At 37.5% G+C, this 24,401-nt stretch overlaps 1 protein-coding gene across 2 annotated transcripts; it reads right to left on the bottom strand.

Annotated features, from left to right (window-relative positions):
• Nucleotides 1-2,319: 2,319 nt before the first annotated feature.
• Nucleotides 2,320-23,795, bottom strand: COPS2 (COP9 signalosome subunit 2). 2 transcript variants are annotated; one of them, XM_042039662.1, is made up of 13 exons: nt 23,612-23,795; nt 14,795-14,908; nt 13,673-13,750; nt 12,977-13,102; nt 11,571-11,660; nt 11,376-11,453; nt 10,357-10,531; nt 9,186-9,364; nt 8,990-9,042; nt 6,865-6,962; nt 4,992-5,074; nt 3,863-3,921; nt 2,320-3,075 (listed from the first exon to the last, which is right to left on the bottom strand). In XM_042039662.1, the coding sequence occupies exons 1-13, from the start codon at nt 23,663-23,665 to the stop codon at nt 2,931-2,933; spliced, it is 1,332 nt and encodes a 443-aa protein (XP_041895596.1). In that variant the 5' UTR covers nt 23,666-23,795; the 3' UTR covers nt 2,320-2,930. The 2 variants fall into 2 exon arrangements, with proteins under 2 accessions (XP_041895596.1, XP_041895595.1); XM_042039661.1 differs by having other exon boundaries at nt 11,571-11,681; nt 23,612-23,736.
• Nucleotides 23,796-24,401: the final 606 nt, after the last annotated feature.

Below are 24,401 nucleotides of genomic sequence, written 5' to 3' on the forward strand. Positions count from 1 at the left end.
AAATACAATCTTCAATTACAGATATAATGTTTTACAGCTAACAACTCCTGAGTAATTAAGAAATCAGAGTTTATTTACAGACTACAATTCAAATAACTTCATTATATTATTCTACTGGATGCATTTCAGCTGCTTTGCCATTTTTCTGGGGTTTGTTGTTGTTCAATATATTTTCAGGCTTATTTAAAAGGAAAATGAATTAAATTGGTTTCAGATCCAATCCGTTAGAGTAGGACTTTGAGATGCACAAAGAATACATTCCTTCAAAGTGTGTTTGATTAAAAATAATGATAAAAATCTAAAATGCAGACATAGCACCCACATCATCCCAGATTTGCCTGTTGTTCAGTTTTAAAGCATAAGCTGCCAGCAACTCAAAAGAAAGGTTTATATATACACAGCTTAATCACTGTTGTAATCTTATATAAGATTACAACAGGCATTAAAATGTTCTTTTGCAAACAGCGTTATGGTAACTAGCTAAAATGCCAGTTTGTCTTGTACCAACAGCAACAAGAGGTGTACAAAAACACCCAAGAAGTCGTGACCAAGTGTGGCTCTGACAATTAACAACAGCTGCAGAAATTTAGTGACTGGACCCGAGACTGAGAATGCAGTGAGGCTGCTTACCATGTCTCAACCAACCTGCAGTGCAATGGTGTTTCTTGAAAAAAAATTCATTCACCTCTTCCTTCAAGTGCTTGTTCACTTCTCCTGAGGAGACAGAAATGACACCAGAGCCAGATCTACCAGGGACTATAGGTGGGCTGTAGCAACTATTGGTGATTTCTGCTGCAGTTGTATGACAACAGAGCTCCTCAGTATTTCCCCAGAGAAAACCCTCATCTTCCAGGTTAAGAATTATGAGAACTCAGAAAAGGGTAGAATCCCTTAGGGATTATATAAATCTTCCTTATGTGCCTAGAGCACAGATGCTAAGGCACTGTATACATGAGTAAGAACTGAAGTATGCAAAAACACACAACCATTTCTTAGAGGTAGACTGACCCTTTTTCTGTCTAAAACCATTCCTAGCCCTCACTATTCAGACAGAGTCCTTCACTAGCTGGACTAGTCCTACAACAATTAGTCCTTCAGAACAAAAAGATAAAACAAGGGAACTAGATGGACAGGACAAGATTTACTGCAGTATTCCCACTTCCTTCCTGAAAAAACAATCTGAAAATGCCTCCCCAGCAGACATAGCTGAGAAGGAAAAGGTTACATCAGGTACAACAGACAAAGTCAAGAAGACTTTTTTTTTTTAATTTTCAGTGATTGTAGGTTTATGCATAGCTCTCTTTTTCCCCCTCCTTTAGAAGAGAGGAGTTGTTCCTTCCCACTGCAAGGGTGGTGGGAGATGGCAGAGAAAAGAAACCTGCTCAAACAGCTGTCACTGTCCCCTGTCTCCATGAGAAGGAGAACCTTGAAATAGCTGTGACAATCCCTTGTCCCCATGGCAGGAAGAACCTTGCAAGATTTGCTATCCAAAATAAAGTCTCTGGATCTGTAGGTAAGGGTCCCAATGATTGTGCAGTGTTGTTAAGTTCAACTTCACATCACCAGGTATTACTGGAATTTTCAAACTAAAGACTATGTTACACATCACAGCATTATAAGGAAACAAAATACAAGGTGCTATAGTCAAATGTTACCTATAGATTGTACAAAGGGAAAAAACTCTGCTTAAAAATTTAAATTTTACTATTGTTTTAAGTAAGTGGATAAATTAAAAACACCTATTGGTAAAAAAAAATGAGTAAAGAAGAAACGCTCACCCAAGATGCAGCATCATGCTACTCATGGTACACATTAAGTTTTATGGTGTAAACACTAGGAAAAAAAAATTAGTTGCTTTGACAATGCAGAGCAAAATAATTTTCTAAGGGATGTAACTATTCTTCAGATTGAAGTTAATTTTATCCTATTTAATTATACCCTGTTACCAATTTAAACCCTGCCCTAGAACACTGAGTTTACCATGCTGCCTGCCTTGCATGTATGTGATGGACATTTGTAATTTATTAGGTTTTTTCATTATTTTTGGGGTGTTGTTAATTACTCTACATACAGATTTTTCTTTCCACTGTTACAGTGTCTGTGTGTGGCACTGCTTGTGTACCATCACACGCTATTTATGTTTCACTATTTCAAGGGGAAAAAAAGAAAAAATAAAAATCAACAGCACACATACCAACGAGTTCAGACTTAGAATCTCCTTATTGTCCTTCACAAATGAGATCAAGTAATACCTATTTTCTTTTAAAAATAACACAAGTAAAATTCAAGTATAATGAAAGCACATCAAGAAACAAACTGTACAATTTCTGAACTGCACTGTTTATTTTGCTGCTTGAAACCTAAGTGACAGTATGCCACTATAATTATGGGGTTTCTTCTAAACCTTTACTACACTGCAGGTACAGAAATATATGGACACATTTTTGGAGAATTGACATTTTGCAAAATGCAGCAAACATTTCAATTTATACATGAGAAAAGGAAGTGTTCAAAAGGGTAGCATTTCAAGTTATTGCAGGTTATTTCTGTGAGAGAATTTCTGCAGGTAAAACATGTTTAAATTTAACCAACAGTAACGTGTCAGTGTATTTAAAATCATGACAAAAATCTTCTCTCTGGTCATTAATTGCCCCTTGACAAATTACTAGGATGTTGTATGTTTAGGGCAAGATGTCAATACAGCATAAATCCCGTGGCATTTTGGTTTTCTTCTGGAGATTAAAGCTGTTTTTTTTCTTGGGATAAATGCAGCAGCAAAACACAAACCAGCTGATCAAAAAAGCACTTCTGCCATAACTCCAATAATTTCAGGGCACACCAACCGACAGTAGTTTTGCCATTCCCAGTTCTTTTTAGGTTTACATCACTGCACTGTTGCCTTAAGGACGTTTGTAGAAGCTTGTTTTCTGTTAGGCCAGCTTGCTGACTACAGCCTGGTTGAGCGAATTTAGTTGGTTGGTCCATTTATCTAACGCAGTATAACGTGCACCACCTCTCTTCTGATGATCCAGTTCTAGGAGCTGGTTGACTTGATCAATTCGGCCATGTATAGTGCTAGAAGTAAATAAACAAAAACAATAAACTGCCTATGGACATGGAAATAGGAGCTAACAAGAAATCAGAGGTAAAATAAGAGGTCTTGTACACGAGAGGCACAAAGTCCATCTCGAAATTCAGCACTTTTATAATTACTGCCCTGGGCAGTACTGCCTATTAAGCTGTCATCATGACTGGAAATCAAATGAACTAATTCATTGGGCAATGCATATTTTATCTGCTTAGCTATGATCCACACAAAGTCTGAAGCAATATGATATAAACAGTTCTTGAAAGTCAAAGAATAGTTAAAAATGGAGACGATGTGAAGAGAAATCAAACAACACAAGCCCATGTATGGATTATATTTTTGTAGCTGTTGTAACAAGTTACCCTCCAGAAAAATAGGTTTTACAAATTGTGGTTAAATTTTTTTTGTAAAGGAGAGCAAACTACCGATCTGTCAACTTGAAAATAATACTCAAAAATATACATGGGTATAAGCAGCAATTACTAAGAATAACAACTTCTATAATTTCATAATAATTCAGGAAAATTATTATGTAATTAAGAATTAAAGTAAAAAGATGGCACTCAATCTCTCTATAAATTTTTCTTGGCTCTCATCTTTCAAACATATTTTACTGCTCACAAATCAAGCAAATCCAAAGTCAGCACCATTACCTTTCACTTCTAGAATCAACCAGTATTATCACAATGCCCCAAAATATTGTTTTGTTGCTTCTTCTAAAATTTGATTATTTTAAAGTAATCAAAGATCAGTAATCAAGAATCAAGTACATACTTATCCAATATGCACTGCACAAGCAAGCTTTCCACATCAGCTACATCTATGTTTAACTCCTGAAACAGAAAGAAAACTCATTATGCTGCTACCATGTTCTGCAACATTAAAAACCTCCAATCTTTATTTTCCTATACAGAATTTGGTTTAACCTCTGTTTCTTGCTGTTCAGAAGTATCAATTCAATAATGATCTATCAAGCAAAAGACCTCCACCCAAAGGACACATGGCCAAGAATGAAGAGACCAGTGACCTCTCAGAAAAAGCTGAAAAGGCTAAAGCAAAATTTTGGAAGCTCCAAAAGTGACTTCCTTTATTGACTTACTGAAAAAACAAACAGATAAAAAATATCCCAAACCAAACAACAACAAAACAAACCACAACCACAAAAACCCAGGAAATAAAATAAGAAATAATTATCAGAAAAGAATGGATCTGCACTCAAAACCATTTAGAGATGTAATTGCATCTTCTGGCTCAAGCAACTTCTGCAAGTGTTAAGTCTAGATTAAGAAATAAGCATACCGAGTTCTACAGAGAATTTAAGGATAAAAAAGAGGCATCTCTAATATTTCATTACGTATTTTGTAATGCTGTGAATTTTTGCAAGCAAAATCACAGATGCACAGGAGATGGAAATACTCATAGATTATCACTGGGTTTTTATTTTGTTCTTTCCAGATTAGGCAGTGAAATCAGAGGTTCTATGGTAATAGTTGGTTTGTTCAACTACCACAGTTCTGTAACTCATACAACACAAACATTAAAATAGCTTATGAACCAAAGGAATTAAAATTTTCATTTTTACCTTCATAAAATTTAGGTTTATAATTACATTTTCAATTATACAAATCTCACTTTTCTTCAGAAATGTGATTTTCTACACCGAGTAGAATATGGTAGCTGAGTATTTTAGAAGTATATCATAGTACATATTATAAAAAGCATTTGGATGACACTTGAAATTTACATTTTTGCACTGCAAAGCAGCCAGCAGTGCATCACTAGTACTTTATGGTTTAGAGTATATTTTAGATGTTCTATTTCTGGAAGCACTGTATTTATTTAAAAGCTTTTATTCACAGTTAATCATTTACTTAAACAAATGCAAGGCTCCACTGACACATACCTTAGAAATAAAAGGAATATGTATTCTTGTGTAAGGCTTAATTAATTTTATAAGCACTTGTGTTCTGATGTTTCGCAAAAGCTCTGTAAGAGAAGAAAAAATAAACACTCCAAAAACAACAGTACTGAAATAAAGATGCAATACCACTCCATATAGAAAGATACACTAAGCACCATGACCTTTTAAGGTAGTAATTCAGTGGGTGGGGAAGCACAGCAAAATAACAAGGGCCCTCCTTTTCCAGGGATCCAAGCAATAGGTAACTCTGAAGGTGGACAGACAGAGTGGAAAACTGTTCAAACATGGAGCAACATGTTCTCTGGTAAAAATTTAATTTATCCAAGCTAACTGGATAAATCATAGAGATCGCTGCCTGGTATATCTGCCCCCCTGATTTATGGCTAGAATGCCTTGTACAAAAGTGAAAAGGGGTATTCTTAAGGCTGTGCAACTTAAAATGTCTGTGCATTTAACTTCATGGGGAATAGTCCCATTTAAAGTTAAAAGAGCAGGGCCTAATGGTGTAATTATGATGAGGAACTGAAGTCGTATAAAACAGTCTGCATGGACAGGCTGATTTTGGTTAGATAACGTAGTGCAGTCATTGGTTTATAAATTTTTACATTGGTAAAGACAGTTGGGATAAAATGAAAGCATAAATTACAATAATAAATTAACAGAAAAGCTAGATCCATTTTTACATGTTTAAACAATGACTGTTTATATAATAAAATACCACTGAACACCAAATTATGTGTCTCAATAAAACTATGGAGATTAAAACAACGAGGTAAGGTATGTAAACATTAACCATGAACATGTGTATCACTACAGAGTGAAAACAATGAGACATCAGTAGCATATAAGGAGTGACACAAATTCTCTTCAATGCCTTGATTCCACTGTCCTTCTCTTGCTCTGCAGTCCTCTCACACCTTCCTCCACAAGCATCCAGCTCTAATCTTACAGGGCCTTCCTATAAGACTTTGCAGCTCACCAGCAGTCGGCATGGAACAGCAGTAGTGGGTTATATTTAGTTTCCCCTGCTGTTTGCCCAGTTCTCTTTTACAAACAACAAGTACAAGAAAACCAGGTCTCTGGATTTAACTCTTTTCTTTCCTGTAACTATCCAGATAAATGATCTTGCAATGCCACAGTAAGACCTACTCTTGAAAACAATAGTAACCTGAGGAACTGAGAACTATATCAAAGTGAAGAGACTCTTCATTTCTCAGATACATGAAAAATGGATGAGGTAACTATTTTGTCATGCTAATGGAACAGAAAGGCAGGTATTCATGTGTTCCCATCTTATTAAGCGCAGGTACTATAACTCCAATCATTGTTTACAAGATATAAATAAAAAGTATGTTTCTTTTTACATATTCTATTACTGCATATTTATTAGAGCAACTTTTATTACACTGTTTATGTATGTTGTCTTTAATCTGAAGCAGAAAATTAACTTTATAAACTAGCAAACATCAAACTGGATGAGACTGCTACAACCCACCTTTACAGGTGAGGGTTGCTCTCATTCCACTGTTCCAATGGGAAAAAAAGAAATAACAAAAACAACACTCAAAATACTGAAGTGCCTTAACACCACCATAGATATTATCTTACAATATCCACTCTTGCTCGAACTTTCTCCATCATTCCTGCAATTCTTTGCCGTCGTGCCACATGCCTGGATGCAAGTTAGCCCTGACCAACTCCTAAATAACTTGTAAAAGAATCACCCACAAGTAATTACAAAGAACTCTTAGTGCCAAAAAGAAAAATAAGCCAGGGTGAGGGGAAGAAAAGAAAAAAAAAAAGGAACTTACTAAGTAGTGAAAACAAAAATGATTAAAACAGCCTTCAAGAATACCTTCAATGTGCTCCCTTATGAAGGGATCGTCCATGATGTTGCTGTGATTTGTTTTCAGAATCTTCTCAAATTCAGTGATGTCATTATTCTGATAGGCACTTCAGGAAAAAATGAGAGACTGAATTATTAATTTTAAAAGTTAAACAGACTCTAAGATTATGTTCCACAACGTCTAAAAAAACATGTACTAAGCACTGGTGGAAATTACTTATATTCAGAACCTTCATAAGCAAAAACTCTTTCAAGATGAAATGCAACAGAAATGACCTTTCTCCTGTTTCAATTGTAGTAGCATTTACTGAAGTTTAGTATGAACATTTAGTTGTTCCACAAGTGCACTCTAGTTTCAAAACTTTTGTACTTTAAGAAGCTATTCTTAAATACCCTGTTTTGAAAAGTATCATTACATGAATTTTGGCTTCATGAAGTCATACTTTATGGAACAAAGAGCTAAAAAGAGTCTAGAAGGCTCTTGCTGTCTCTACAATGTCCCATCTTAAGCTGAATGCTAAAAATACTGGAAGATGAAAGAAATCCGGACTTCCAGGATTATCCATCAGTAATTCTGGCATAATATTACTTTTTAGATTTTTATTTATAGCTTATTTGTATATATATCCTTTCATGAGTCAGTCTTGTCATGTGAGAAAGCGTTGCAAAAAGGAGGTGGCACCACAGCATCATTTAAATGTCAAGAGCTGCAACCTCTGAAGAAAGACCTTTTCCTTGAAAAACAGTCTCAAAACAAAATTTTCAACTTCTGTTTAATGCTAACATCAAGCATTTTAACAGCAACATCTATTTGTCCTTCATATACTGTACATTTTAAAATTGTTTTGAAACTGGATGAAAAAGATTCATCCTTTATTAAAATGGCCAAGAAAAAGACTTGTTTAGTTTATGGTAGAACTTGAGCAGTTTGTAAGTAGTTAGTGAGTGGCATGGACTGTACCACATGAAACCAGGAAATTCTACTTCATAATGAAAAGGAATTTCAGTTCAGTATATTTTATTTTTATTTCAGAAGTCACTGTTTATCATCTGTAGAGCATTCAAGTTCCCACTGGAAGGATTAAAAATATAACTGTTTGAAATTAATTTTATCTTCTGCATATTTCTTATCTACCCTGCTTTAATTGCATTATTAATTTTAAAGAAGTAGTTATACTCAAATGTCAAGATAAAAGACATAAATTAGAAATATGAACAAAATCAGATTGGGTAAGGCCATCTGGAATTCTTTCTGCCTCGAATTCACATGAAACTATGACAGCGAATTAGCAAAAAACACATCTAAAGTGGAATGAATCACTGGAAATATTCCCTTAATAAACTGCCAACTAATTTATTCAATACCATGTCAATAATGGATGAATATCCTCACTTTCAGAAATCATTTGTTTGTATACCATGCTACAGTACAACAGCAGTATCAGAGCAAGAGTTGTTCCAAGGCAGGATCAATTGTTTCAACATGTGAGCAGAGATTACTTCTTATGTAATGAAAAGATGGGAAAAGGAGCAAAGGCAGGACAGAGTGGATGCAAGAGGTGAGCTTCAAAGCACAGGGTACAAAACCTGCCTCAGTTCACTGACCTAATGACCATAATACACTAAAAGTTCTCACAGTCGCCTGTAAGAGGTAATGAGGCTTTCTTTTGATTTTCACATGTTTGAAGGATAGGGGAAATCATCAAGAGTCAAGTTTTGTATTCCTAAATTAGGAAATCATGACATATCCATGCATCAAAATTTTCTATTGGCTTTGGTATGAGATGTCATTAAACTCAGCTTCTCTTATGTAATCAGCCAAAGCCTAAAAACACCAGTTGCAGTACAATATGGGACAACTTTATTTAAGAGGAGAAATGAGGTTTTTGTCACAGCATAAAGTGACAGAAGTACACAGTTTTTGTACTCCTACATAGTATGATATCTATCCTATGGGGTCTCATAGTAAGTTTCTTAAGAAAAACAGTCTGCAAATATTTGCCCAGTATTTATGAATAGCTGTTAACTGTGCAGAGAAAAGCCATTTCTAAAAATATTCCCTTTCTGGTTTGAACACTGAATCTTTTTTCTTTTTATCTTTTTGTTCTCTTCTCCAGAAAAATTAAAATCTTACCTTACTAAATTCGTCATTGCTAGAATCTCTGGATCATTTTTGTATGGTTTAGCCTACACAGAACAGAAAGCATAATATGCAAGTTTAGATTTTTTTTTTTCCCATTTCCATGCTTTGGGTAATTTCTCTGTATATTTAGAAAAGGGTGAGGGGATGTGGGGGGGGGGGGGTGCGAAGGAAAGAGAAAAAAAAATACCTCCTGAGAATCAAATGGATTTATTCCAGACTTCATGAGCATGTTTGCTAAGACCAAATATTTTAAGCAAGTGGTTCTTCTGGGGCTCCCTGATTCATCATAATTCTTGAATGCTTCAAAAAAATCAGTATGTGCCTTTTCAAATTCTCCTTCTCTTAAGTGCATTTTGCCTCCACATTCTGAAAAGAAAACACAGATGAAAAGGAACACTGTGTGCTTGTTGCTGACTACAATAATTGTACTCAAGTTCCATGCTATTTCTAAATAGATTACTGAAACATTTTCAGAAGTCATTTCGTTCTCTGAAATCACTACGAAAAAAAAGCATTAGGGCCTTTACATACAGCACTGCCATCTGAATAAACCCATTCCAAAGAAGAAAAAACAAAACCCAACCCACACCATAAAACGTAAAAAACACTAATCCTCATAGCCAATAATTACTTCACCCTTATGTAAAAATACTGCAAAAACAGAGATAAATTCTATCTCCATTTCAAGGGCAATACTTCGTATATTTATGAAATTTTCCCTGTTGAGCAAAACTACACAGGAAAAAATGAGAAATACTTTCTGTATCCTTTTATTTCTTAAGTATCCACTACTGCCTGATTGTCTGTGCAGTGCCTACACCAGGGGAAGGAGGAAGGCATAGCAGTATTCTGAAGAAAAGGTTTTTTACAAGACACACGGCGTGTTTCCACTACAATTCATTACTGCAGATAATAAATAATATTTTCAAGCACATCTTAAAGCTCTTTGGTTCCTGCTGAGTTTTAGTGAGGTGAGACACAAATTTATAAAAGGGGATTGCACAAACAGCAGTCCCTTCTGCTAGCAGTCCTGTCAAGCCTTTGTTTTTATCCCCTGCAGATGCCTTTGCATTTATCTTTTGCTGCCTGCCATGGTGTCAAACATCAAGTCTTCCTCTTCTTTTCTACTGTTTCTCTCCTAACAGTTATGAAGCCAGCTGCCCTTCTGACCAGTGCCTCTGGTACTTGGGCACCAGAACTGCAGAGCTGAAGTCCTGCAAGAAGCAGATGATGAGACTGTGAATCTACAGAAGCCTCTGTCTTTATAGTTGGAACTGGAAAAATCCACTAGTTATCAGATTTTCATGAAACAAAATCTCTGCAACAGAAGACAAATGAAAAATTCGAGATGAACTTGCCTCTGATAACTCCCATGATCAGCGGATGAGGAATGGCTGACTTGATGTGCAATGACTGTTCATATAGTGCTTTAAGTTTTTTGTTATTTTTCTGTGCTGTATACATTTGAATTTCCAAAGCATAGATTTCCAATAGTTGAGTACCTTTTTTTAGATCATCTTCCCCATCATCAGTCTAGGACAGATTAAGTAATAAATACTGTGAAATTTCAAGAGAACAGCAATTTCAGTTTTCTGCTAGTAAAACACTGATAACCAAATACTCTCAGTAATTTCCTGTCAAAAACAGGAATATTCCTGAAACTCTGAAATTTTGATACAACTAACAGAAAACAGAGTGCCCAAAGAAATTACCATAGGCTACGTTTTGAAGCCCTGTATTTAAAATGTCAGTATTTTTGTTTAATAATTAAACGTTTTCCTCAAAACTTTAACCTTAATTCTTTTCCACTTTCCTTAAGCCACACTCTAAGTATATAAATACAACGACTGACACAAGCATGCATATATATAGGTAACACACATGACTCTTCTGCTGCCTCTAACAGAACCACTTCCCAGATATTTGTAACCTATTTCCCATACTGAAGGAGGAAAATTGTCACAAACAAGCACAGCAGGCTGCATGGCTAATTTATTTTTTCCTCTTCCGGATGGGAAAGTAACAACTCTACTTTTTGTTTTGAATAAAGCTCACTTGGAATCTTTGGTATATTTCAAAATAAATGTCTGTGCATTATAGATTACTGATATGTGCTTCTCACCCTTGCACCTGAAGAGAAACCTAATCAGCAGTTGTGAATAATTTTTTTAAAATCGTCTCTAAGGAAGGAATAAAACACCTAGGGTTTTTTGTTCATGTTATCAAGCAGGTAACAAATTAAAACAGGCACAGTATTTCTTCCCTCTGTACTAAAGCTCAGCAAAATGCCTCAAAGGCCAACAACAGATGTATTAAAAAAGAAATCAATGCATCAATGTTGTTTACTAAGCCACAGTGATTTAGAATATAAAGGTACCTGGCATGACTGATGCAGCTGACGCAGAATCTTTTGTAACTTTCCATATTCTTCTCGTTCTAAATATAATTTGCCAAGCTGCAATGAAAAGAAAGTTAAAGTACTGAGGTCTGTTAAAATTTCACAATTATAATTTATAAGAATTAGCTGAAGGTGTCAAACAAAAGCAAAAAATAGGAAGTTACATATTTTTACCTTTGTGTTTGTCTTAAACCACAATCTATCATTCTTAGCATCTTTCAGAGCTTCAAGTGTTGTTTCATAGAATTCCTGAAGCAAATCCATCTGACATAAAAAATCAGAATTCTATAATTGTAAACAGCAAATTTGTACCTGTTAATAAAGTCAATCTGAACAAACTAAAAGTGCATGCTTGAACTTCAAAATAAGAAAGGTATCTGCATCTTACTGAATGTCTGCATTTAAATTGCAAAGAGCTTCTAAAGTAATCAAACTAACTACACTTCTTTTCTTACATGAAACAGATATAATTAAAAAGTATTCACGTTTTAAGATTTGTACCCATCTGTGAAAAATGAAACCCATCTTACATAACCAAGGAACAGAATTCTGATGTTGTGCAACAAACACAGGCAATATCGTTGCCACTTAAAAGAATAAAAATAATTTACATATCAAAAAGAAAATATGCTTTACAAAGTGAGGAAAATGGTCAAAGGAAAAGATGCCTTCTTCTTTCTGGACTAGCAGTGTTGAGTGAAAGAAAGCTTTTGAGAGCATCAAACTGTTTCTTTGCATAAAACCCAAAAATACAACACCTGAAATGGAAATCAAAGTGCTGAGTGTTACCTTTTACAAGGGTTCTACAAAGAATGCATTAGTATTGTTCATGGCCACTGTTCCTTTGGGAGTAACAATCTGTGACTATACAGCAAGTTAAGATTTCCAGATTGTCCCTCCAGGTCTGGCTCAACTGCATTTAGAGATCCCGACCTCTGCCAGGAAGGGACAGTCTAAGACAATCTTTAGACCTGAGGAGTAATGCATCACTCAGCTTTCACTTCTGAGGGTAGCAGGACAGGAAGGATTGTGATAATGACCAAGGACTCAGCACTAAAGACCAATGATCCTCCATATGAAGGTGCTACTTCCAGGAAGTCAGTGAGGGGAGCCTCCTACTCTCCGTAAGCTTCTACACCAACACAAAAGAAAAGGAGCTGGGCTGTGTATCTATGGACATGTACCTCACTTGCACAGTGCACAGGACAGGCAGCATTTCACACCAACACTTCACTGCAAAGATTCCCCTCTCCCCCCAAAATAAAAAAAAAAGCATTGTTTAAGTAGAAATTGTATCTGAGAGGGCACTTAATATTGTGTAGCTATGCTAAAAAAAAAGTTCTTATTTCTTAGCGCAGAAATTCCAGGTAAATATTGCCAAAAAAAGAACAAATTTATGAGGATTTATCTGTGTTAATAGAATCCACTACATGTAGGAAATATATTTTTACATATGACAGCAAATGAATACTCAAAATTCCTCTATTAAGATCAAAAAAGCCCAAACCAAACACAAAAGATGTCCATAGTTAAAAATGCAAGACTGTAAACTATGAAGATGAAAGAATTGATGATCCAACCTGCTTGGAAGTAGAGATATAATCAAGAATAGAATTGATGGATTTTTCAGAGTAATTCCTTGTAACTGCACTCCGTATGTAGGTCAATAGCTGTTTATACCTATTCATCATTTCAGGAAAGTTAGTCTAAAAGAAAAACAAAATCACATTATAATTTTTGTTTTAATTATTAAAAACTGAGATATCTTGCAAGTGTACATATGGGGAAAAAAAGCAGAAAAGAAAGACAATGCAGTAGTGGTTGCTATTAAAACTTCCATATCACCACTTTATTCATAACCTGCAGAATCAGAAATAATTTCAGGACTGCATGGAACACACATTTAAAATACTCATCTCGATGAAGAAAACAGAACTGGCCATACAACTCTTTGGAATGGTTGCATACATAGCATATAAATTTTTCACTGTTTTGTCCTGGTGTAGTACACACAGAGAAACAGGACCACTTCCAGTGGTGTGATACCTCAGCACAGCAAGGACTGAGCCTCACACTTGCATGAAGTGCCAGCTGACTACAGCAGTTATTTTGCATCCGTTTTGCCTTTGACTTGCAAACACCACATCATTTCCCTGCCATATCTGTAGTAGCCATTAAAGGCTGCAAAAGACAGGTTCTGGTAGATTTAGTTGTCATAGCCACTGGATCAAAAATATTTATGCCATTTACTCCCAAGTGATAGCTGTAATTCCTACCAGTTTAAAGTTTATTTTAATCATCTGTTTCAGAGCTTTGAATCCCCATTCTCCCTTTTCGCCTTCGAGCTCCAAAACCTGAAATAAAAGAATTTTTAAAACAATATTTATAAAAGCTTTATTCAAACTTCAATTGTTTAAAATACAGACATCCCATACATGCCTTTACCCCCCACTTCGTTCCTTACAAAGTAATGTTTAACTCTGCCTTGTTCTTCAATTTTACTATTTCCTGGTATTATTGAAAAAGTTAGTGAGAGACGTGTATCTTACCAGTTTTCCCAACTTAGCTGATGTAGGGAGGGTGAATATAGTTTTTGTTGTTGTTGTCTAACAGCAAACACTTTAATATCAAACACTAAATTTAAATGCCACTCCATAAATACATATGCAAAAATAGTTGTAACACCTCTTGCAAAACTGAGTCAACTAAATTTTGACTAAATGAAGTTAAAAAGCTCTTCTGAATTTCTACAGTTCCTTCACAAAGCAGAAATGTTTCTAGGTTTTAATATAATATAGGAATTAAGGAAATGTTTTGTAAGTAAAAACTTCAGAAAGTTTTTTTAAGTCATGTATGTAATTTTACTATACACAATAAATAAGCTAAAAGATGCAAAAATCTTATTTTTTCTTTAAAAAGCTACATCTAACATACTGCTTTCTCATAGCAGCGTGCAAACATTAAAAAGTTAAAACTGAGAGGAAGAAACTCTGTGTCACTTAGTATTTACACATTTAAAGCTTTGGAAACAGGTATCAAATAATGTTACATAAGACACTGGGGAAAACACCATTTCATTTAAAAAACCCAAATGGATCTGGTTTCTATTGTTGACACATGAAAACACATTTAGAACTATTTAATGAACTTAGTAAAACCTAAAGATTAAAAAGTCAGATCTGTGATAAGACTATACTGTGTCCTATTTATTATCCCTAAGAATGATCCTGAAAGGCAGTCAGCCAGGAATCTAAGATGCTCAATAATGAACTTAGCACACTAGTAATTTAAAAGATAAATGTTACTCTTAAAATTTCAGAAAATAACTCAAATGGTGTAAAATATTTTAAAATGTGAATTAATATAAAAAGAAGAAATAGAATATAAAGACAGAACACCTTCTGAAAACTGCTTAATGCTGCTTTGGGGTCATCTTCCTTCAAAGCTTTGGAATTGTAGTATTGATTTTCCAGATCCACATTTGGTTCAGAATTGCTGTCCTCAGAATATTCCTACATTTTAAGGAAAAAAAAAAAAATCAGAGAAAAAAAAAGGTTCAGATCTGCTGAAAATGGATAAGAGATAGCAGGACTTATTACTCAAACTGACAGAGAATGCTTGTGTATTTAACAGGCAGTGTTTGGTTTTAGAGCATGTAACAGGTATGGACCCGTATGATGATTTTGTCTCTGGCCTGTCACTAGGCCAGACTCACCATCCACCAACACTTGCCTGTCAGCAGATTTCTTCCTGGATTAATGAACACATAACTCTACCAGCTGCACCTTTACGACAAGTACAGATTGTATTATTGAAATTCTGCCAGTGCTGGAGTTTAAGGACAGAGGCCCAACAGCACAGGTCATTTCTGGGAGGGGAGAGAACATGCTGCCCACTGGTCTTCCTAAAGGCACTCCATTATCCAGCCTTTGCTAGCCACAGAAAAGGCTCTGGCTGAGCTGCCACACAAGTAATGATTCAGCTCTGGAGGGTATCAAACGCTTCCATGAATCTCTCCATAATCTGCCTTTTTATGCCATAACGATTCATCCTTGTCTAAGGAAATTAAAAAAAAGAATAATGACGATAACACCAGCTGCTTCTGCACTGAGAAGCAGGAGATGATTGAGAAAATGCTAAAAGTGCTGCCAAAGATGGTGGAGTGAGGCCCAGGCACAATAATTTAATCAAATAATTATCCATCATGTACACTAGTGCCACACAAACTGAAGTATTTACTTCTAACAATTACTACTTAATTTCTTTTAAAAAGTATTCTGAGACTTCTTCTGATGAAAAACCCCTGCATATTTTATCTTCTTTTGCTAAAGGGCAATGCTGCACGTCCAAATTACAAAACACTAATAATTTCATTTGATATTTACACGATTCAAAACCACTTCACACCTCTGCATTTTCAAGCTAACATCTCTGAACAGGATTTTGGCTATTAGGAGATGAACTGTTTTAACAGAAACTGTTTAAATCTCAAAGTTACTGTTGTCAGAGTAACTTTCCCTTGTTACAACATAAGCAATGCACATTCAGGTCCCCTCCTTTAAGGTGGATTTTACTCTTGCTGTACTTTGTCAGGCACATTCATTCTTTTGTTCATTTGTATATTCCTACTATTAATGGACTCCTCCAAAACCATGGGAAGGAATGAAAAAAGATGAGGCAAAAGAGAAGTTTTAAATCAGCTCTCTCCTCTCTGCACTGCAAGCAGATCTCTCAAAGTTTAAGTTTTCTGAAGTTCTAAAGCAAAAATTAATTACGGGAGTCCACAGTCGAACCAAATTTTATTAAACATGGTACTTGAGACATTTGTCCTTCTACTTTTTAATGTTTCTATTTGTAACATGTAGGCAAGTTGCCCAAGTATGTGTTTATTTTCACCCAACAAAGTACTATCATTAGTGAGAATGAATGGACTGAAAAGTCTTGTGAATTCCACAAACCTGTTTTCTGAATTGCCACAGAACTATAAAAATGTGATACTGAAAACAGCAAAGAAAACAGGAAGCAAGCGTCTTATTTCATTGGGCAGGCTTTCATTTTGGTTAGCCTGTTTTTGTAAACTCCTGATCCTATTGACCCAAGTCCAATGGAGCAGCTATGAGCACATACACACGATGTCAACAGCTGTATCAAGCACCTTGTGAATATACAGGCTGCCACAAATCAAACAACATAGCACTTAAGAGATGTGTAATCAGCTGATGTCTTGTTTATGCTTAACTTGAACAATGGGGAATATTTTTGGCGAAAGTGTCTATTTGCAAAGATAAAAGGAAAGCAAACTAAATTAATTCCTTTTAGGAGACAATGTGCTCCGTTAGCCCCAAGCCAGAAACATCTGAACTTTCATCTTAGCTCTGGCAATGATTCTGGATGTGGATTCATGCAGGAAGCCTTTTTTCAGGTAATTTTTCTCAATGCTACTTAAATATCCCATAAAGATCCTTTCATAATATTAATACATAATAAAGAAGTGTTAAGTCTATTAATAACTTTTCCCCCCCAGTGGAAATGCATCACAGGTACTGGTCTGTGTTTTCACAGCTGTATTTTTTCTTCATTTGATGTCTATTTGCCTCACATCACATTTAGGAGGACAATATGGACTCAAAGTTGCAAGGGAGATAAGGCTTTCCTACTTCCAGAAAATGTTAAGTTGGTTACTTTAAAAGACATATTTAGACTTAATGGCTGTGAAGAAAACTTTAAAACCTCAAACTAAGTATGAGCTGATGCCATTAATCTTTAGACAATATAAAAAAAAAAATCATCCCTGTAGATACTGCATCTTATTTCAAGCACTGATGCTAATTATGCCAGTGCTGATAAATTCAGAAGGACGAGCACTCTGTCTTCTTTTGATGCAGAGATGGCTTAGTGCAGTAGGATACAAATGTGAGAACATTAAGCTTCTGCCAAAAGCAAAAAAGGAAGAAAGTATAAAGCTGTGTCCTCAAAGTTCCAATTAAGAAAAAGACTAATTTCCTTCTCAGTTCTAAAAACAGAAAAGTTCTTTTAACAATAAATTCAGATAGCAAAAGCCTAGCCTTTTCTCACCATCATTTTTAACATGCCTGGTTCCTGCCTGAACAATTTCCCCAACTCAAACCTTCTAGGTATGAAGTTTGTTGCAAATTAGGTAGAAATATATGGTTTACAAATAGGATTTCTACATAACTCTAGAAATCTCCACTACAGCATCCAGACCTAACAATTTGCATACTGACGAACAGCCTTAATTAGAACTTGGAGATATAAAAGCAGCTGGATGGTATAATTTATCTCTAGCTGATGTTAAAAAAGTAAAAGGCCTAGGAATTTTTAAAACTAAGATCCTGATGATATTTTTCAAATGGACATCAACATTGTAAGTACAAATGAAAAAAAGAGCTGTCTGAGTACATAGAACTGATCTTTCAAACCCATTGAGTTCTTCCTTCCTCAGAGGATCAAAATAAACAATTCTTTTTTATTATTATAACTCAAGAAATTAGAAAGCTCTGATAGAGTTTGAAAAAATGCAGTTAAATAAGGCATTGTTCAAGCATTCCTGTGTTGAAAATCTGCATTTTCTAAATGTAGTCAGTTATATTCAGTCCAATCCCATCCCATCACTTTTTGGGGGAATAGAAATTCCACACTAGCTCAATTGTAACAGAGGTAAAACCTCTGATGGAGTTTACTCTGCCTGAACACCATTCTTTCAAACAGTTTTAATAAAAGTTAAATTAGTATCAAGAAACCAATCTAATGAAGAAGTCTTTATTATGTTACATATTAAGCTTTCATAAAATTTTATCCAGTAAACAAGATAAAGCTTTAAAACATTAAGCCTCAGCTTCTAAAATGAGCAGCTACAGAAGTCAATTCACCCGAGTCAGCTTTAGTCATCCTTTTTAGCGCACAGATCCATCTGCAGTGTCTCCAGCAGCAAAGGCGGGCTGACGGCACCCAGCACTCCCAGGCCCTCCCTGTCCATGCCCTTTCCCACTCCCTGCAGCAGCCCAGTGCTCTGTTTGCCTCCTTGCTGCTTTCCGAGAACTGCGGCAGGAGCCTTGTCCATGTGGCCTCCAGAGATTAAATGCCTTGAAGCACAGCCCCTGTGCTCACAGCCAGAATAAGGGACAGGGACATGGAGACCGTAACTGTGTATCAGTGACATTTGAAGGTAGATGTGTGGCATTCTATCCGATTAGAGTGGCACACTGACCTGGTAAAGTTCTACATGAACAAAAACAAAGATACGAGTATTTTGTGAAAAAATTATCTTTCAAGGACATTGTTAAAATACTTATTACTGCCAATTGTCAATTGCTGGTAATTTTACCAAATTTCAACCATTTGGCTGACTCAAACAATTAATTTTTTTATGAAGTGCAATTGTTTCTGAGAAGTCTGGTACAAATTTGATTTCACTTCAGCTAACTTTGTTTCATAACCACAGCATTTAGGAGGCCTGCTAAGCACAACTTTCTTTGCATTTGCTCTTCCTGGAGCACAGGCACCAGGACAAATAGCAACTACCAGGTTCTATGTGCATTTGCCAGTTGGTATCCAGGCACATGAATATAAAGAAAGCAATCAGGCTGGAATGCAAAAGAGCAAAGAACAGAGGCAAACCCTGAGAGTAAAAACAAGAGAGCAATTTGTGTGAGAAGTCTGCAACCGCTCAGCCGTGCATTGGGAGTCCTGGTTTCTTTTCCACGTTCCAGGTCTCTGCTCCTCTGCTGCTACTCGCTAACTCTGCAAGTCATCCAGTGCCTGCTGGCTCACACCAGGGCTGACACCAGGAATAGAAGTCTGTGAAACCAGCAATTTGCAATGGCGTCACAAGAGTTCTATGAAAGACAGTGCTCTGCCTTTGTTTTATTTTTTTTTTTTCAGCTGGAAGATGCACAGAAACGAGACAGGAGACTGCAGAAAGAAAACCCTGGTATTATGACACGTAAGGAGTACAGAAAAAAAAGTGCCTTCTCTTTCTACCTCTGCTGTGCAGCTCTCCTGTAGTTATGTGAATCCTTTTCTGAAAGTCCATTTTTCAGCGTAACTTAGGTCTAATTTACTTCTGTTTAACACCCAACTGCATATCAAGTCCTGGAGAGCACCGTTCTGAACACAGCCCTAAATAACTGCCAAAAGAAGCCAACAAAAACCAGAACTTACTGACACTTGTCAATGTTTAGACAGAAAGAATTTACTGAATAATTATTCTCAGGCTTTTTGCCTCAATACCTCCTTCTGAGACATTATGGTAATGAGCAAAATAAGCCTCAAATATATTAATTCTGTGTTTGAAGATGAGTCTTAAGAGAATGCATAAAAAAAAAATCATGACACATGCTGAATCCATATAAAATATGAAACAATAATTAATTCAGAGAACAGTACATCCTATGTCCTCTGTGAAGCTCACTTTTTTAAAAATCACATACTACTGTAATTAAACATAACAAAGAAACAGAGGAGGGCCAAGTGGTTCTGCTTGATTTGCTATTTCCCTAGATCTGAATACCTGTTTTTGCAGCATTACCACTTTCTTGTTTGCAACATATATATGTATTTCATTAAATGATGGTAATAGTGAAATATGAGCAATTGGGAAGAGGAGATAACATCTGCATGAAATTTCACCTCTATCTATTAAAATCCAGCAATAAAAGAATAGTATCTCTGTCTATCAATGAGATTGCTTATCAAGTATCATACAGAAATTCCTTTTGCGATGGACTGTATTTCACTCAGTTGGAAAGAAAGAGCCAATTCATGTAGCTTGAAATAAGTAGTAAGACTGCCTATTTCCTAATATCATCACACCCTGAAATGGGAAATCCTCATTAATCTGAAGGGATGCTCCCTGTACTTGAGTCCTGCCGATCCTCATGAACCTGCAGCCATCTCACCAGGGTGCCAGCTGATGGCTGTTCATTGGCACTGTTTACAGATCTTCTACAAGTCACTGAAATAATACAACTCCATAACGTAAAAAGACCAGTTGCTCAGCAAATGTCTTTGTCCAACCTTTCCTCAGATTAATTTTAAAGTCGAATTTCAGAACACAGTAAGATGACTCATTGAGAACACCACAAATTCCTTATTTAAAACAAAACAAAAAAATCCAGTAGATCTACTACAACAACTGTCAATGTGTTGTCATTGTGCCTGGAAGAATCAATTTCTGGAGGAAGGCTGAGTTTAGCCTCCAAGTCAATTCTAAACATAGTCTTTTGTCCCAGACCATAAACAAAAATGGAATTTACAATGGTCCTTCCCTCTTTGTCCATCTCCACCCTCAAGCTGGATCTAGTAAAAAGAACTTGTACTGAAATCATGTAAGGCACCTAGCAGCACCAAACTAGAAATTAAAATTGAGTGGCTTTCATAATGACCAGTAAACATTATTCTGTTCACTGAAGCATAAAGTGGAATAATTCATGTTATAATCAAAGCTGTCACAGCACATTACTAGTAAATTGTGAATCTAGGTTCATCCACCCATAAATATAAATGGAATTTCTTCCTGGTACCAAGACTCCAGTGAATAAACGAAACTTCTATAGGAGTGGCTGAGGTCATTTACATGTAAAACTTTGACTTTTTACCCACTGAAAAGCTAAACAGAAACAATCCAGTACAACCTGGATAGTCTTCAATTGTTTAACAGTGTAGTAATTACTCAAATTATATAAAATTCCATGATGAAGCTGGGAAAGAGCTGGGCCTTTGGAATATCTGTTCACATTTCAGTTCAAGTGTGAAACATTTGCATACTTAAGAAAATTTTAACTGAATGGTGATACATAATCAGCAGGTCAAGTGCACACTGAAGAGGAACAGCCATAATCACTTCTAATAAAAGCTGACAAAATTAATTTTTTGGGGACCCTTCACTGCTGTTGTTACGATGGCAGCTACCCTGGGAGACCTGAACCTAGTTTCACCATATTTTGACAAAATAGCTACTTCTTTCATTGACTCTTTCTGTAATCACTGCCTCTCCTCCTGTTCCTCAAAAAAGTATTCATAGCACTCACATGTGCTCTTTTACTTTCAATTCTGCACTGATATGAGTATTACGTCTTGTACTCATTCTTTTGTTGCAAAGCCTCTTGCAGAAGCTGTTAAACTCAACTTGAGAATCGTGCATCCCCCTTACAGTCTTCTCTTAATTTAACTAGACATCAACATGAAAGGAAGAAATCAGGCCCTATCTTCAGGGCCCTTAACTTTTTTTCTGAAACAATTCTGTGGAACACTACAATAACAGCCTCAAGCATTTTTGAAAACACCAGTCAATCATGGTTTGTTAGTCCCAGAATGCTGAAACTAGCCTAGCTGGAATATTTTTACTCTTCAATTCTTGGGTTTTTTCTCCCATCAATTATGAACTGAAATTAAATTTTTAAAATTGTAGCTTAAGTATTAGTTTGATGCTCTACATGGGAATTACTTACTGAAAAGAAAAAAACCTAACGAGGTCCTAGTTATTACAAGCAGTATTCTAAAATTTTTGAAAGGTCTGAGCTAGGAGTAATTAATGACAATGAAAATGTTCCAGTAAAAGTAACTACAGTCAGAAGTTGAAATCTGCCACAAGCAAGGTGTTTCAGGAAGGTTTTTCCAGTGAGAAATAAAGTACTTCAGAAGAAACATAGGAAAAAGCATTAGACCAATTATTCTTGGAGAAAACTGACATAAAGCAGTGTAAATTTGAGCTGCATTCTTATTCACATCTGTATAGATTCAGAAATACAATTCAAATGGTTTCTCAGTTCTCATGCTATGGTTGGGTATGGAACATGAATTCAGCTGTGTTTAATATTCCTCTGATTGCGTCACATGGAAAAAAACACCACAGTATTTCAAATCAGGACAAAAATTTAAAAAGTGTTAATGAAAATTAATGGGAAATAATTTTAGAACAAAATGTTTTTAATAGTGTCTGTGTATTTCCTTCAGTAACTTTATCCCTAAGGTATGTGAAGTCATTCATGGACTGAAAGGGGAACACGAACACTTCTTGGCATAGTGACACAAGCAGCTCGTAGGGTTATGATGACAATGCCTGTCAAACAAGCACTCTCACATGAATGAAAAAACACCTCAAAACCAAAAGTGGATGCTTTTATTCTATATTTAATGTAATCCTGAGCAGTTCCTAACAAAAACTGCCCAGAAACTATTCAGGCAAATATTTTAAGTGAATTAATAAGTAGCAATGACTACCAAATAACGTGTCAGAAACCAAATCTTCCAAAGCAAGTATCTGGAGTTTTTCAGTGAAACTGCAATACTGGTTTAGCTGAAATGAATTAAATAGACTCTCAAGCCTCAACCATACATAGGTTTTTTAAAAAATGTCTCTAGTTCCAAAAACCCAATCAGAGTTCAGAAAAGCAAAAAAAAAAACCCGAACAAGCAAACCTCAAGCTCCAATATAATGCAACAGCAATATAATTATAATTAATCAGACAAGCAGCATTTTTTTTAACTTCAAGAACTTAAAACCTGATGTCAACATTTAACTAAATGTAACAGGAAAAACCCCAAACCTTACAAATACAAACGAGAAGGGACTGGCAGAAAGGTCACGAAGACTATAAGGACAAAAAGTTAGAAATTAGTGCACCCTTCGGCGCGTTGCATCAGAAACCGGCCGCGAGGCCATTTCTCCTAACCCCCCTTTCTCTTCTCCCTACTTTTTCCTCAGTTTGTTGCTCACACAAGCACACGAACAGTATCTACCCCCAGGGGCCTCTCGCAGTCCCGGGTGAGGAGCAGGGCGGGCAACTTTATCACTTCACTCCGTGCCCGACACTCGGGCCGGGGCAGGGGAGAGAGGGAAGCAGGCAGCCCGCCGGAGCCTCAGCGTGAGCCCTGCGGGGGACACACGGGGCCAGCCCGGGGCCGGGGCATCAGCCCGGGCCTATCCACCTGCCCGGCCCGGAGCTGGCCTGCTCCTCCGCGGAGAGGCGGCCGAGCGGCCGCTCCGACAGCAGCGCCCTGCCCTCGCAGCCCCTGCCCGCATCCTCCTCCCCGGGAGGGAAACTCATCCTGGATGTCCGCGCTCCCTGCCGGGGCAGCACCCGGCGGGGCGGCTGCTGCGGCGGGCGCACCGCGCCAGCAGCGGCCCGAAGCGGCGCCGCGCTGGCGGCACCCCCGGCTGTACCGCTGAGCCCCCGCGCCGCCCCGCGCCCTACCAGATCGTAGTCCTCCTCATCATCGCACATGAAATCATCCTCCATGTCAGACATCTTGGCCGGAGGACGGGCGGGGGGCGGCGGCGGGGACGGCCCCTTCTCCCAGAACCCCGCGCGGCGCTGCCCAATGTGGCTCCGCTCCGCCCGGAACCCGCTGCCGCCCGCGCCTCTCCCGCCCCCGGCCCGGGGCGCTCGGAGCCCAATCCGCGCCGCCCCGGCGCCGGCTCCCTCCCCCTGGTAGCGACCGGCCCTTGGCAACGGCGGCCGGGCGGGGCTTGGGCACTGCACGCCGGAGCCTCCCAGGGCCGGTGCTGCCGCTGCCCGGAGTGCGCCGTGCTGGCGCCCGCCGTGTGTCCGGCGTGGGCGCTGCCAGCCCGGATCCCCTACGGGTCTGGTGACTGGCGCATCTCTGGACGGCAGAGTCGGAAAGATCAAGGGAAGTGATCCTGCCCCTCTACTCAGCCCTGATGAGGCCGCACTTGGAGTACTGTGTGCAGTTATCAGCTCTACAGTACAAAAGAGAGATGGAACTCCTAGGCAGGTCCAGCGGAGGGCTACTAAGTTGGCCAAGAGTCTGGAGATACCTCTCAGGAGGAAGGGCTAAGGGAGCTGGGCCTGTTCAGCCTCAAGAAGAGGCAACTGAGAGGGGACCTGTGTATAAATAACTGCAGTGTGGGTGTCAAGAGGATGGAATCAGGATCTTCTTGGTGGTGCCGTCCAATAGAACAAGGAGCAATGGGCAGAAACTGATGCACAGAAATGCCAACCTGAACATGAGGAAGAACTTCTT

This window comes from Corvus kubaryi, unplaced genomic scaffold, assembly GCF_017639235.1.
Source record: "Corvus kubaryi isolate FWS band 111438036 unplaced genomic scaffold, C.kubaryi_AGA036_p1.0 37394, whole genome shotgun sequence".
In the NCBI taxonomy this organism is placed as follows: Eukaryota; Metazoa; Chordata; class Aves; order Passeriformes; family Corvidae; genus Corvus; species Corvus kubaryi.